This window comes from Toxotes jaculatrix, chromosome 10, assembly GCF_017976425.1.
Source record: "Toxotes jaculatrix isolate fToxJac2 chromosome 10, fToxJac2.pri, whole genome shotgun sequence".
Lineage (NCBI taxonomy): Eukaryota > Metazoa > Chordata > Actinopteri > Toxotidae > Toxotes > Toxotes jaculatrix.
The window spans coordinates 18,789,545-18,804,277 of record NC_054403.1 but is presented as its reverse complement, the minus strand read 5'-3'; the positions used below and the strand labels follow the sequence as shown (position 1 = coordinate 18,804,277).

Sequence of the window (14,733 nt, the reverse complement as noted above, 5' to 3'; positions counted from 1 at the left end):
TTAAATACACAAGGCAATGGGCAACAGGTGAAACCAATTAGGGCGGAGCAGACAATCACAAAGGCGGGAAACAAGACAAAGACAGGAAGTAAAACAAGACAAGATACACAAGGGCAATGATTTCAAAATAAAACAGGAACTATAAACAGAAGTTAAGAAACTAAACAAGAGTCTGAGGAATTCAAAAGTCCACAAAAGAGTTCCAAACAAAACAAGGGCTCAGAAAACAGCCCCCTTAGGGGCTAGTCATGACAAGGAGCAAATGCACAGACCAAACTTGTGGCTCTCATCAACACTGATCTCATGTAACAACAGTCTTGAAGATGTTTGTGAATTATACTAACAGAGGAGTCCTGTGTTTACAGTTATGTAATGGGTTACCAGCTGAGAGCTCATTTGTAAGTAGATACATGCGCAGATATACCTGGTTAAGACATATTTATTGTAACAGCATGTTGCTGCAGGAAAACAGCCGTAATTCATAAGCAGTCATATTTTGTCCTGTTGTTTGAGTAACCCTGACACCTTAAACACAACAAACGCAACCTTTTCCCCATGAAATCCCCCCTTCATGCCCTCTTCCTGACTGTTCTATCAATGCATCCTCACTCTCACCTTTTTCTTGGTCTCAGAGTGAGATATTTATCTCTGCGGATACATCATTGTTTGGATGTGGTTCAAACGATGCAAACAGATGTTTAGTCTCAATGACACAGCCGATATAAAAGCTGACATCTGTGTTATCGAACAGGACCACCTTTTGGGCATTTTAATCACGGATTTGTAATTGCAGTGAATTAACTGTGAGGGTTAAATTTACAGGCTGCGAGTATTTACCTTGGGTTAAGAATGAGTCATCTTGATGTAATTCCTCTATTCATTACCAAAGAAGGAGACGAGTGAGGCCAATACAGACGTAGGACAAAAGTGTGTCAACTTAACCAGGCATGCAGCTCATATTTTGTAAACAGCAGAAACACAGAAATGATGCCAAGATAATTAATAACAAGACAACATAACGCGCTGCAGACCCGCCTCCCACGCAAAAAGGTAATTTTAAGTCTCATTGTTCGTTGATTCAAAAAGAAAAAAAAAGTTTGGACCTCATTTTCTTCGAGTGCAGGGCCAATGAGAACTTTTCTTAAGAGAGCTTGTAAATTCCTAGTTGAGGTCATTGTTTATGAGAGCTTACAGAGGTTTGGCTCATGTCCTGTACTTTTTTTTTTCCTCTGCTCTCTCTGTCCTTTAAAGCTGCGTTGCCTCCCCAGATTTTACCTCTCGGCCAAACCCACCGGACACAGAGCTGGTGTCGAATGAAAAGGCGCTTCATCTGTACACTTAGCAGAGGTGAGTCCAAACCACAGCTGTTTAATTCACATTATCAGGCAGGTCGCTGTGTGTAACATTAAACAGGGAGCGCGAAAGAAAAGGTAAAACAGAAGGATGTTATTTGGTCCACTTAAGAACCGTTATGTCTGATGCGTAATTGCAGCCGTTTTCTAATCGGAGAGACTCTTCCGACATATTTTGACTCAGTTACTTTCTCCGTTACACAGAGATTCCCTTCTAAAAACAACTGAAAAGAGGCCGATAATTTTCTTGAAGTGCACCTGACGATTTTGGGCTCGGTGGTGTGGCGCTGCGCAACAGGTGATGCGCTTTGTTTGGCACTGCGGTGGCACGAACGTTTGGGCTGTCTGTCTACATCTCTATATTCCCATCATATATGTTCATGTTTTTTAAAGGGTATTCTTACAAAACAAATGTCCACTTCGTGAAATAGGATGCCGTATATGAAGGAGCTAAACTTAGCGTCTCAACCAACTGCAGCATGAAAGCAGTGCTCAGTACTTAGTGTATCAAAAAATAATAATATAAAATATAATACATTTTCAATGTAGGAATATGTGGTACTGCTACTTTTACTCAAGTAAAAAAGCTATATGTCTTCCACCACTCATAACCAATGACTCAATGATTGTTATTCAAGTGCACAAGAACAAAAATGAAAGAAAGGAAAAACCATCAGTGTCAAGGTAAATTATCTGTGTATATGACTGCAGGAAGAAAGCACTGTACCATACTAGAGTATATAAGGTAACCCAATGCAATAATCTTTAATAAATACATACTAATGAAGATTATAATGTGCTACACTGTGGACTGTATCTAATATTTTGAAAAGCCCTCCCTCATGATGTCTAAATATAAACCATACAATGTAATGCAATCCAACACAGCAAGGCAGTAATAGTTGCTGGACTTCTGCAACATATCTATGTCTATTCATCTTGTAGATCAAACGGTGTTTAGAAATATTATTGTTTTGCAGTGATGCTGGTGCCTGAATAATGAGCAGCAGAGCCCAAAGGTACCATGTGAAACTCTTAAAACATACATCAGCTCTCCGGCTCCTCCCTTCGGGTTTGGGCAGCTGCCAAACCAAAATGCATGATGTCATTAAGGAGACCTGGAGATTACTGTCCTTTCTCTGGCACACTGGACCTCCTTGTGGCTCCAGAATGACTTCACCATCCTTCAAAACCCATAAAAACTTTGTACTTTACTGAGTAATAAATTAACCCGCTTTCAACTTGAAAAGACTGCTTTTTTTAGTGCTTGATTTTTCTTTTTTTCATGCAGCAATTTATAAATCACTTTTAAGACTACACTACGTATCTTAGAAGTCTTTTATTTTTATCATAAATTATGATGTAAAATCCGCACAGAGGCACTGAACAAATCCAACAGCACAGTTAAAGATTATTAATTCATAAAGCCTGGTATGTGGTGTATAATTTATATCAGTCTTCACTGAATCTGTTGTATGTCAGTGCCTGTGAGGTCTCCTCTCCATCAGGCCAGCAGTGGGATATTTGCCACACTGGGGCAACTGGGAGCTCTGGTGCCTGCAGTTTATTCAGACAGAGTCATACTTTTGTTGAGAAGACAATTTCATCAGTTCTTATATTCTTGCAAATTGAGCAGAGAGAAGGAGAAACAGAGAGAGAGAGAGAGAGAGAGAGAGAGAGAGAGAGAGAGAGAGAGAGAGAGAGAGAGAGAGGTGTGTCTGTGTGTAGACGACTGAGTTGACGAAACACATGAAACACCACACTCACCAGCTCAGCACAAGACTCCTAAATAGGCAATGCTGCTTGTTTGTCTGTGGGGGCTGAGCGAGCTAAACGAAGGCATTATCCTCTCTTGTAGATGCTGAACTGCTTGTCCTGTTCTGCTGACCTCTACTGTCTACACAAATTCACACATCTTTAGTGATAATCACTCCAAATATTACTATAGAACAGTTCAGTGTTGAAATGTAGTTTCATTTTTTATACACACAAATACAGCAGCAAAAACGTAAGAGGTATAAGCTATAATACATTTATCCAAACTTGTTTTTGTAGTCTTTCAAAATTTTCTGTGGCTGTTTTATAAATGAAGTTCTGTTATATTAGATAAAACATGCCCAGTGTGTTCACTGATGAATAAACACATAATATAAACATAAAAAGTAAAAGTACACATTATAAAAATGGTCCCATGAGACATTCTATTTTTGTAGCTGGTCAAGGTTGAGCTAATTTGAACTACTTTATATACTTTTAGAAGAAGGCCTATGACAAATCATATGTACGCAAAGTTTTGTAACTGAGGCTTCATTGTTAGATGCCACCTGCTGGCCCCCTGTGGAAGGTTAAAGGCAGCGAGATTTAAAAAAAATTATTATTTTTTTGTACAAACAGAAAGAGTAACTAGGTATCACACTGACTCCCTGAGGGATGAGTGATGCAAGTCATGTGTCACCAACCTCATGAAACGGACATGCACTGCCCATGAAGAATTAATGAACCCATGCTCTCTCATACTGAACACACAGTCGAGCTCATGGTTGTATTTCGGCTTCTCTGTAACATATTGCTCCACACATTAACAGAAGGGTCTGACTTTTTCAGCAGTGAGAAGCTTGAGTCATGTGAGACCAGCTGAAGCCGAAGTGCTGCTGGCCAACAGCGAGGGCTTTATCTGAAAGTACTTGTGTGTGTCTGTGTGAGCAACACTCCTATCTAAACCCTTTTCCTTTGGAAAAGAGTGTTAGTGTGTTGACAGAGCTGCCATTATGGCCTTTTGTCCACATGTATTTGACCTCAATGTGTCTGGGTCTTGTAGCCACACCCTGGTTTCTCAGGCTGCTTACTGACCTTATGTCAGTGTTGTAATACAGCTCTGTGTGTGAACAGATGACCGCGTGTGTCTTGTTGCTGTGTTTTTCTGTGTGTGCATGGTGAGTCACTGTTCCCCTGACAGGGACAGTGTGGCTCACTCTGTCACTGGTCTGTCTGCCCACTAACCAGATTTGGAGGGTGACTGAGACACATGGATGTCCAGGGCGAGAGGTCACTTTGAGAAACAAGCTCTCAGGCAAATACGCTAACAGTAACAGTGCAAAGAGGGTGGCTGTGTGTTCCAGTCAGTCTAGTCTGTTCAGGGAGTCCAGGCCAGATTTCCTGTTTCTGTGTTCCGCTAAACCTCTTAGAGAGGTGATACATGATAGGCTTCAAGCCAAGAAGCAACACCTACCAAGCAATTAATGACATGAGTTTCAAAAGCTGTATACTGTATGTGAGAGTATACTACTGTCTGTTTCCATGACTGGCCAGGTCAGTTTTAAAGCCTATATTCTCTTTTTTTTTTCTCACGTTACAAAAATAGCACATTAGTCACATCACCAACTACATAATTAACCCAGATTCTCTTATTTGGAAAAAATATATGTATTTATAGTTTTGTTTATTGTTCCGAGATAATCAGGAGTTATTTTTGTTCTCTTAAAAGCAAGGGCTTTGGAGATGGCAGGTGGGGAGGTGGGCCCTACATTCCAGCTTTATTGTCTATCAGGATGGCCGTGACTGGGTAGAGTTAACACGATCACCAGGTGAGACACTTAAAATGTAGCACAGTCAGTCAGATGTATTTTATATTAATGCTATCAGAAAATCAAAAGAGAAAGACAGTGGATAAGCAAACATGTCCTCCTAATTTAACAAATTTTGTTTTAAACAAGTGTTTGTTACAATAGGTAGTCTGGCAAAAATATAATAAATATTCTCAAGGGAAAATTCTGGTGGGTTTTTTTCCTCACTATACTGAGAAAAATAATCAGTTTTAAATTCAACACTGCAACTGATCTGGAACCAGAGAGAAAAGAATCGTGGAGATAAAGAGATGAAGACAGAGACTGGCTGGTTAGAGATTAAAACATTTGAAACTAGAACAATTCCAATTTAAAGGAGAATGTGAGGACATAATAGAAGAGGAGGAAATTTCCTGATGTAACACAGAGCTGTCCATGTATAGGGGAGTGATGGCGCCTTCCTGCACATTAATTAGTCTTTGTGGGTTTGGAGCAATTAGGTGACAGATTATAAAAAAGGGCCAGATGCAATGTTGTGTTCCATAGTAATGGACCAAATCAAATCTGTAATTACAACCAGATGCCCTTTAAACAACTGAGCACAAACACACACAACCACAGACACACACACACACACACACACATTAGCTCACTGTATTGATTTGTTTGGTGTCTAAGGAAGAAGGTTGCTGCAGTTAAGAGATGAGTCTTTCTTTTGAAAAGTAAATGGATTTAACTGAGGTCAGTGAGTTTATCATGAGTCTTGCCAGCTGATTTAGTTCCTGTCTTAGCCAGTCTCTTTAGACTCTCACTCTCCTTTAATTCCCATAATGATCCTATATTCCTGTGTTTAAGCTTGTCTGACTGTAAAGGCAAAAACCGATCAGAGTAAAGTCCCATCTGTAGTGCCACATTTGCTGCACTGAAGGACAAATAATGCTAATTATGATCATTATGATGGTTTTGCACCACTCTTGTATTATCATTTTTGGCCAATGGAAAGGAATTTAGCAGCTAAAGAGCCTGATATTTCCCCCAGGAGTTGGTAGAGACCAAAGACAGAGCTAAAAGAAAGTGAATATTGCCTTTGTATTTGCAAAGTGGCCAGAAACACAACTCCAAACTTAAAATTTCCGTTGTTGTATCTGAGTAGAGCATTGTCCTTAGATGACACAATGTCTTCACTGTTAGAGCACTCTTTCTGTCTTTTTGTTTTTCTATCAGGAATGCACGGGGTGTTTCCTGGGGCTTTAAAAGGAAATATTCTCTCTTGGAATAAGAATCACAGAGTTAACAGAGAGAAGAATTTATCAACAGTAACTTTTTTTTTTCTCCCGTTGTATAAAATTCTACTCTGGCTCACTTAACAGTTTAGTTTTCAGCATACCACACCATCGCCTGGACCATGTGACATGTAATTGTATATATGTCTGCGCACAAAGTTATGAAGATGTATAAGAAGAGACACAATACTTACATAACACCCCACTACACTTAGTCTCTCCTCAGCTCAGTCAGTAATCTCACGCTGCTCCTCCTGTGAGTCATTGCTTTGAGTTATGATGTTAAGTGATCCAACATGTCATCTGTACATGTTCGGATCACTCTAACAAAACTTTTTATGTAAGGGCAGTGGGAGTATCTGTTATCCCACATGGCCGTCTTTCAAATACTACAGACTGTGTTTTATTTTTTTCACCTTCTGATGGTGCAGCAGTGGAATCCAATCTCTATCACCTAATCCATCCCCTCAGCATCATCCTCTCTCTCTCATCCGCTCTATTCTCCAATGCATACCCTAAAAAGGACTGGAGGGGCCGAGGGTTTGGATTTGGATGTGGGGTCGGGGGTGTGTGTGGGTCATAGAGGGGTATATACAGCCCCCCATAACGTAACCAGACGTATGGTCTCAGGGTCTGACCTTCTGTGGATGCTACTGTCTCCTACCATCCTTGTGTTGTCTTTTTTTCCCTCCCTCTTCTTCTCCTCTTGACTGGAAGCAAACATGACTTTCTACAAACACTCAGGTAAAAATATGAAAAGATGGTGAGAGCACCGGATACTTAATAAGTTATTTAATGTATTGTGTTTTGTAATCAGGTGCAAAATGTAAAACCCTTGTACAACTGGCATGTCAGAAGGAATTATCCAAGATTTAAAGTGATTTTGTACAAGGTTGTTTTAACATATTGTTGCTGTCTTGTGAAAACTATGTATCTCCAAAATGTTAACTCTTTATGAGCTAAGAAAAACAGTTTTTTTGGCAGTGCATTTTCAGATAGTTCAATAGATTTGGATTGAGAGGTATGAGCCTTTTCTCTACCCATAAAGGAAAAAGTGTCCCTTCAGCGTAGCTGTTTCTTCATAATGAACTCATGTACACAACTGAAGTTAATTAACACTATAATCTAAGCTCAAAGGTCCACTTAGGTTTTTGGAGCATTTGTTGATGTTTTATTGACCTGTAACAACCTTTCCCAAAGAAATGAAGCAGCAATGCTTGAATGCCCAGGTATAAAATTGAAAACTGTCCCGTCTTCTCATTTGGGAGAACTATTTGAGCATTGTATTGTTTTGCATAATACTGTGCTAAATCGATGCACTGCTTGAGATTTATACTTTTTCATTTAGACAAAAACTAACCCACATTATGTTATTTGAGGGAGTATTTAACCCACAAGTTCATTTAAAGTTTATTAAAGCCTTTTTGTTTATGCTTTTATAGAAGTCAGATGAAAGGCAAATGACCAAATGATTTGTAGTTACATGATTTAAAAGTTTCATCTTGTAGTACAAATCTGTGGTCTTAGAATTCAAGCTCTCTGCCATTTCTCTTCCTTGACGCGCGCTGGAAGGCAGAAGAACATCCTGTTCCAGCATTTTGCATTGTACTTTTTATTTATTTATTTATTTTCCATATATTTACTTTTTCTGCATAGCACCACGATAACGAGATGTGATTACGTAAAAAATGACCTGATTTTGTTGGAGGCCTGCTTTTAAGAGAACACGCTGCTATTATTCAAAGTGGCAGAGAACTGGAAGTTTCAAAAATGTAGCTGTTGATTTGGTTGATTTACTCCCTGGGTCATTCTGTCTTTGATCCACTCAATCCAGTCTCTGACTCACCTCTCAAACTGGTCTCACTCTGACCTTTCATTCTAAAGAGGACTCGTCCCCAAGGGGACAACAGTGGTATACTCCTCCCCCTCCACAGCCGAACACTGGTGCATACCACGCCTGTTTGACAGGGAGCAGCTGTCACACTGTTTTTAACAAAAGATTAAAGTATTGGACACATCTCAACTGGAGCTACAATAGCTGCATAGTCCCAGTAGTCATCACTCTGCATCCTTCTCCATTTGTCTCCTCTGGAAGGTCAATATACTTTAAATAGAGAGGCCAAGTCTAAAATAGATCTCTGCCCTGGTTGGGCTAAGTAGTGAGACCTAAGTGTTGTGTGGGTGATTTGGGAGATTGGCTGTGTTGGACTTGGTGGGTTTTGCCAGTTTCAGTGCCATTAAATGGAGGCGGGTAGGCGGAGTGGGGTGTGTCAGGGCTCAGTCCAGCCTTTATCCCTGCTGCACAGATAGCTCTCTTCCTCCAAAACCCTCTCCCATCTATCCATCCACACACACCAGGGGAGCATACCGCACTCTGGGAAGCTCATATCTTTCACATGGCTGTGTAGCACATGCCACTTAAATAGCTGCAGCCCCCCTTTCATAAATATTTTCCTTGTTCCTATGGTTACTAGGACAAAATGCCATTCCACCCATTGTTTTCTCCATCGCTCCTGTTGTACTCACCGGATTAAAATGATATCTGTCTCACTGAGTGAATCACTTTTGCTACAGTTCACACTCTGTTCAGCTGCTCTCCCTGACATCCTGTGAGACACACAGAGAGAGAGAGGCATTACAGTGATGTAGATAAAGCTTAATATGTCCACACACTCCTCTCCATGCACAGTTGTTCCAGGAAACTATTCAGTCTTCTCCCAGTGGACGCTGCCTGTGATGGGAATGCAGGAATGTTGATGAATGAAGAAGCAAAAGCAACTCAGTTTAGAGTGTTTACACTAAGAGCCAATAAAATGACCTGGCCAAAATGTAGACAAAAGAAAAAGTGTGGGCTGGACTCGATGGGGGGGTGAGGTCTTGGAGGTAGGGGGTGAAAGGAATCAGCCAGACGATCTAAAAATATGAGCTAAGCTTTCCAGGGTGGGCTTGATAAAAAAAAAAAACGTCTGCAGGCCTTAAAACCCACAGACAACAAGCAGGCATCTGTGAGCGGCCGTTTTTTTCTAACATCACTCACACTTCCCTCATCAGTTTGGTATGCTGCTGTTAGAGCTGCATCTCAGTGCCTCATCATGGGAAAACACAGAAAAACACAAAATGCGCATCCTCCATTGCAGATTTTGCCCAATTTCTGCTTACATTTGTTTTGCATTCGAAGGAACAGAGGTCAGATAGACAGTACAGTGGCTGCCTTGGGCATCATTTTTCTGTTCACCAAACTCCAGTCATAAAAGTGTGGGATTTGTTGTTGCTCATCTTGAACTTCAGATTTTATTTAGTTTCTTGTTCCACATTTCTTTTATTTCTTTTCTGCACTTTAAAGCACTTTGAATCAGCTATATGGCGTTTTAAGTGCTCTACTGTATAAATAAAACATATTTGTCATTGCTGAATGGAAGCTTTAGCACTGACTTGCATTGTTCGGTGAGTCTTGGGTGCGTTTAGAAAAGCAACACTGTCCCCATCTGGCGTCTAATGGAAAATCACCAGTCATGAAGGGAAGACAGAAGCTGTTTAAACCCACAGTCTCTCGTGTTTCCACAGGTCCCAGGAGTTATCTTACCTCCACCATGACCGATCGCTTCGACTGCTACTACTGCCGTGACAACCTGCACGGGAAGAAGTATGTGAAGAAGGATGACAAGCACGTGTGCACCAAGTGCTTCGATAAGCTCTGTGCCAACACCTGCGCAGAGTGCAAGCGCCCCATTGGTGCTGATTCCAAGGTGAAAAGTGTGTGAGTGGGTGATGGAAAAGGATGAATGAGTGAGGGAGGATGTGGTCAAAGCATACAAGTATTAACAAAAATTACCAGAGAAGTCACTCTTCGTCCAGATTACAGATGAAGTGCTCTGTAAAATATGATAAAAAACAAAAAACAGTACATATAAAGTATGTATTTTTGAACATACATTAAATATACATTAATTTCTGAAAACATTTAGGAGAATTTTCTTGAACCTTAATGAAACTGAAGCTGCCAAGTGAAATTCAGCCATTCATCAATTTTATTATTTACACCTGTGATTCTTCTCGAAATGTTTCCCTTGAACAAAAAAGAGAAAAAAAACAGAAATGCTAACATGGATGTTAAGATGACAAGTGGAGGAAATAAAGTGAGCTTCAAGTCTTTAGCTGTTATACAACTTGTCTGTCATCCAGCTCTCGACACTGCTCTCACCACTCAGTCACAGTCAGATAAATGTGTGAAAACGATGTGTCATTACTACTGAGGCTTAAATACTTTATATTGCATTTCCAACATCTCAGTCCCCTAAGTTCTTCATGGCTCACCACATCCCAGTTCACCTCATCTCCACTTTAATGCCTGCCACATGGGCTTGTTCTGTAGTCTGGCCTTGAGCCTCAGTCCACATGATGAGTAAACATATTTCACTTTAATGAGGGTCTGCGTTAGGACTGAGCAAGGGCACTGCTGCTCACCCTTCACCTCCTCTCTGTGCTCAGGAGCTGCACCATAAGAACCGCTACTGGCATGAGGACTGTTTCCGCTGCGCCAAGTGCTACAAGCCACTGGCCAGTGAGCCGTTCAGCGCACGGGATGATGGCAAGATAATGTGTGGCAAGTGTAGCTCCCGGGAGGATGGCAACCGGTGCCAGGGCTGCTACAAGGTGGTTATGCCAGGTGGGTTTGCTGTCTTTTTTCGGTCACATCGGGGCTTTAGCTATGAGGATGAGCTGTATAATCTTTTATTACTTCTGATGCAATCTGTTTTTTGTTTTTTTTTTTGTTTTCTTTTTTGTAACATTATTTTGCTGCACCTAACTTCTGTTCTGACCTCTCTCTGGTATTGTTTTGCTCCATAATTGAATTGAGTGCTACATAAACAAAGATTACCAGTTACCCTAGAGCTCCTAGAATAGCCAGCTTCCTCATTTGAGACTTCCTCATGTTTCCATTAAAACTCTGCACTGCTGCCGAGTCACTCATTACAAACTAATACCCATAAATCTTTATTTTAAATTCTAGTAGAGATACGTCAGGCTTAAATTTGGAGAAATGTGCATTTGATGTAAAGGTGCGATCAGAAAAACGCAGTCTATGGTTTGAATACTTCACTCAGTCTCAGCATCATAAAGATTCAGTGAAGAGGTCGAACAAACTAAAATAATTCTAAAAACCATAACTGAAAGGGGAAAACTGTGCTGTATGTGAAGGAGTTAAAATTCCAGTAACTTTCAGGTCAAAGGGTTGGCTTTATTTTGTGCTTGTGTTTCAGGATCCCAGAATGTGGAGTACAAGAACAAGGTGTGGCACGAGGAATGCTTCACCTGCTTTGAATGCAAGCAGCCAATCCGCACACAGAGCTTCCTGACCAAGGGTGATGACATCTACTGTGCTCCCTGCCATGACAAGAAGTTTGCCAAGAAATGCTTCCACTGCAAGCAGGTACAAGCACAGATTCTATCATTGCATTTGTTTTGTGACTGTAAAAATATTCAACAGTTTGCTACTGTTTGCTGGTCTGGAAGAGCTCGTGCATCACCTACAGTGTAGGGTCATATATATACAAAATAAAACTATTGTGCAGACGGTTCACTTTACAACATTTCAGCAGAATGACTGAATGACCTTCCAGCCCTGTTGTGTTTGCGATCATAATCAAAGAATCTCTATCCGTCTCCCTCTAAGCCCATCACCTCTGGAGGGATCAGCTACCAGGACCAGCCCTGGCACAGCGAGTGTTTCGTGTGCCAGACCTGCCATAAACCCCTGGCGGGAACTCGCTTCACTTCCCACGAGAACAGTGTTTACTGTGTAGACTGCTACAAAACTGATGTGGCCAAGAAGTGCCACGGCTGCAAGAACCCCATCACAGGTCAGGAAAGATGAACTGAAAACAGTGGTAACAACAATTTTGAGGTTTCCTTTCTTCTTCTGGGTTTTTCCTATACAATTATAATGACTTCTAAAAGATTATAATCTATTGACAGAAATTTTATTCTTAAAGAATCATAACTCTCCTTGTGCCGACTGACAGGTGTCCTCCTGTCTCTGTCTCTGCAGGGTTCGGCCACGGCACCAATGTGGTGAACTACGAGGGCTACTCCTGGCATGAGTATTGCTTCAACTGCAAGAAGTGTTGCCTCTCGCTGGCCAACAAGCGCTTCGTCATCAGCGGAGATCATATCTACTGCCCTGACTGCGCCAAGAAGCTGTGAACTGCACCGTCAGCACTGCAGAATATCACTGTTTAAAGTGGAACTACACCAAAAATGACTTTTAGACAGTCACTCTGCAAAAGAGCAAATTTCTCCTAAAGTTTTGGGAGTTTGAATTTGAGGCCTCAAAATGACAGAAACGTTTCTGAATTTGCATAAAAATGTCAAAACAGTCAATTTTGGTGAAACTTCTCTGTGGAGTTGACAGATTAGGGGACTTTAAATATGCACTAGCTTGAAACATTTATCTACATATACATTACTGCAACTTGTTTTAACGTCAGGGGTTGGATACTAACATGGCAACAGAATATTTTCTGTGGGATGAGACGAAGTATTAGTCACGAAAAGCCTTTTTAGTGCCTTACTGGAATCTTTCAGAAAGCATAAAATGCTTTTTACCTGCATACTGCTGCTCATACGTACCAGCTTTGATTAACTATCTGTTACATCTTTGAATGCTTGAATGGATTTTGAGGATTTTCAAAAAATGTTTAGAGAGTGAATTTAAAATACCAGTTTTTTTGAGATTGATGCTGAAATATAAACTGCTCATGTATTCAAGACTTTTAGTGAAGTTCAGTGTAAAACAAGAATAAAAGAGGAAGCGATGTGAAGCCTGTTTTTTCTTTCTTTACAGCAAGAATTTTTTTTTTAAAAATGGCAAAGAAATATTTTTGCAAGACTTTATTATTTTAACAGTTTGTATCATCTCAGTACACTTTAGATATATTTACAGTACAAATTTTATTTGTGGAAAGGGCATTGTTAAGTTTGTAAATCTTTCAGAGAAATATTCATATTCACACAGTTGCCCTGGTTGGGTAGACTGATTGTCATGGCTGAGGTAAAGACAAGCTTTCTTAGTTAAATGTGATACAATAAAAATACTAAATCTCAATCTAAGGCACCATTCTATCCTATTGTTATAGACAACGTTTAGGACTAAGAGCAGTCAGCTCTGTACTCAAGTCCTCAAAGATGCAGCAGGACCTGGAATAGATACAGTATGTATTCAAGCAGCAGCTACAACTGCCCCCCAACAGGTGCTACTCATGAGAGGAAAGAGGAGTAGGAAAGGTTTGGGCGGAGTTTGGATATATGCAAATTTTAGGTGAGGAATGAGACTTTTAAAACATGAGTGCGAACAAACACAAGACACGTCTTTCTTTTCTTCCAGAATATCACAAAACTCTCCTATGAGTCTGTGCAGCAAAGCTACTCCTCAGTAACCATTCTTTAAACATAGCGGGAAAATTGTGACAGTGCAGAGTCTTGTGTCTAGATGAATAATGTATGAAAGCTAAGAGTGGACAGCTTTGGGAGACATGGTAAATAATCAAGGACGGTTTATGGAGTCTGTTACATTCTTTGAGCTTATTAATCAAAGCTAAGATCTAAAAGACTTTATGTACAAAGAGAATTCAGTTAGCCAGCAGAGAAGGCAAAAATCAAGGTCCCCAAAACCTTGTGCTTGGACTATTCAAGCATAGGGAATTTCAAGATTTCTATACAGTTCATTTAAAATAAAAATCCAGAACAGACAGAAAACAGTACGGGAAAACAAGCGTGCCCCATGCCATGTTTTGTTTAGTGGATGTGCCTTGCCTCATGCTACAAAGGAGAACTGCAAACAGAGCCATCCTTGGATATTATATAATACATATTCTGATGACATTAAAAGCATTGTGAGGAACAGCCATGACCACTTTCGTGGATCAGACATGTTGCTGAGGCCTGTAAGAGCTCTGCTCGGCCTCAAGATGTCTACTTGTTTAGTCTTCGTGAGGCAATATCAGAAAACTAGGGCATGGGGATGTAGAACTGAAAGCTCTTGAATATACAAACAGAGTTACACGCACCACATTTTGAGAAACATATAGTGGGTCCCCTCTCGGCCCCTTGTTTTGCAGAGCTCTCATGGAAGAGGGCTTTATGTAAATGTTGGCTTTCCGGGCTGCCCAAACCTAACCCGACTACCCTGTCACAGGGCATGTGTCAAAAACAGAAACCTTAGACTTACAGCACACATACACAGGAACTTCAGTTATCCATGTCCAATTCCACCACTTCCTCCAAAACATGGCTTAATTTGCCTAATACTGATTATATACACAATACAATAACACTTAAATATATGTAGAAATGTATTTTCATATATAAACAAACAGCCACATTTTATATTATAAAAAATAGCTGAAATGCATTTTGTCAGATGTGACAGCTGGTGTGATGGGAGTTTCAGACGGATGTTAGTGGGAAAGAAGTCGAATTAATGATAAAGCCACACGGGCAGAAGAATGGATGGAGAGGTGTGTGGGGATGTGTTAG

At 40.5% G+C, this 14,733-nt stretch overlaps 1 protein-coding gene across 2 annotated transcripts; it reads left to right on the top strand.

Moving 5' to 3' along the window:
* Positions 1-1,254: 1,254 nt before the first annotated feature.
* On the top strand, positions 1,255-12,877 carry fhl1a (four and a half LIM domains 1a). 2 transcript variants are annotated; one of them, XM_041047641.1, is made up of 6 exons: positions 1,255-1,347; positions 9,763-9,944; positions 10,687-10,864; positions 11,460-11,629; positions 11,873-12,059; positions 12,248-12,877. In XM_041047641.1, the coding sequence occupies exons 1-6, from the start codon at positions 1,314-1,316 to the stop codon at positions 12,400-12,402; spliced, it is 906 nt and encodes a 301-aa protein (XP_040903575.1). In that variant the 5' UTR covers positions 1,255-1,313; the 3' UTR covers positions 12,403-12,877. The 2 variants fall into 2 exon arrangements, with proteins under 2 accessions (XP_040903575.1, XP_040903576.1); XM_041047642.1 differs by lacking the exon at positions 1,255-1,347 and adding an exon at positions 6,787-6,942.
* Positions 12,878-14,733: the final 1,856 nt, after the last annotated feature.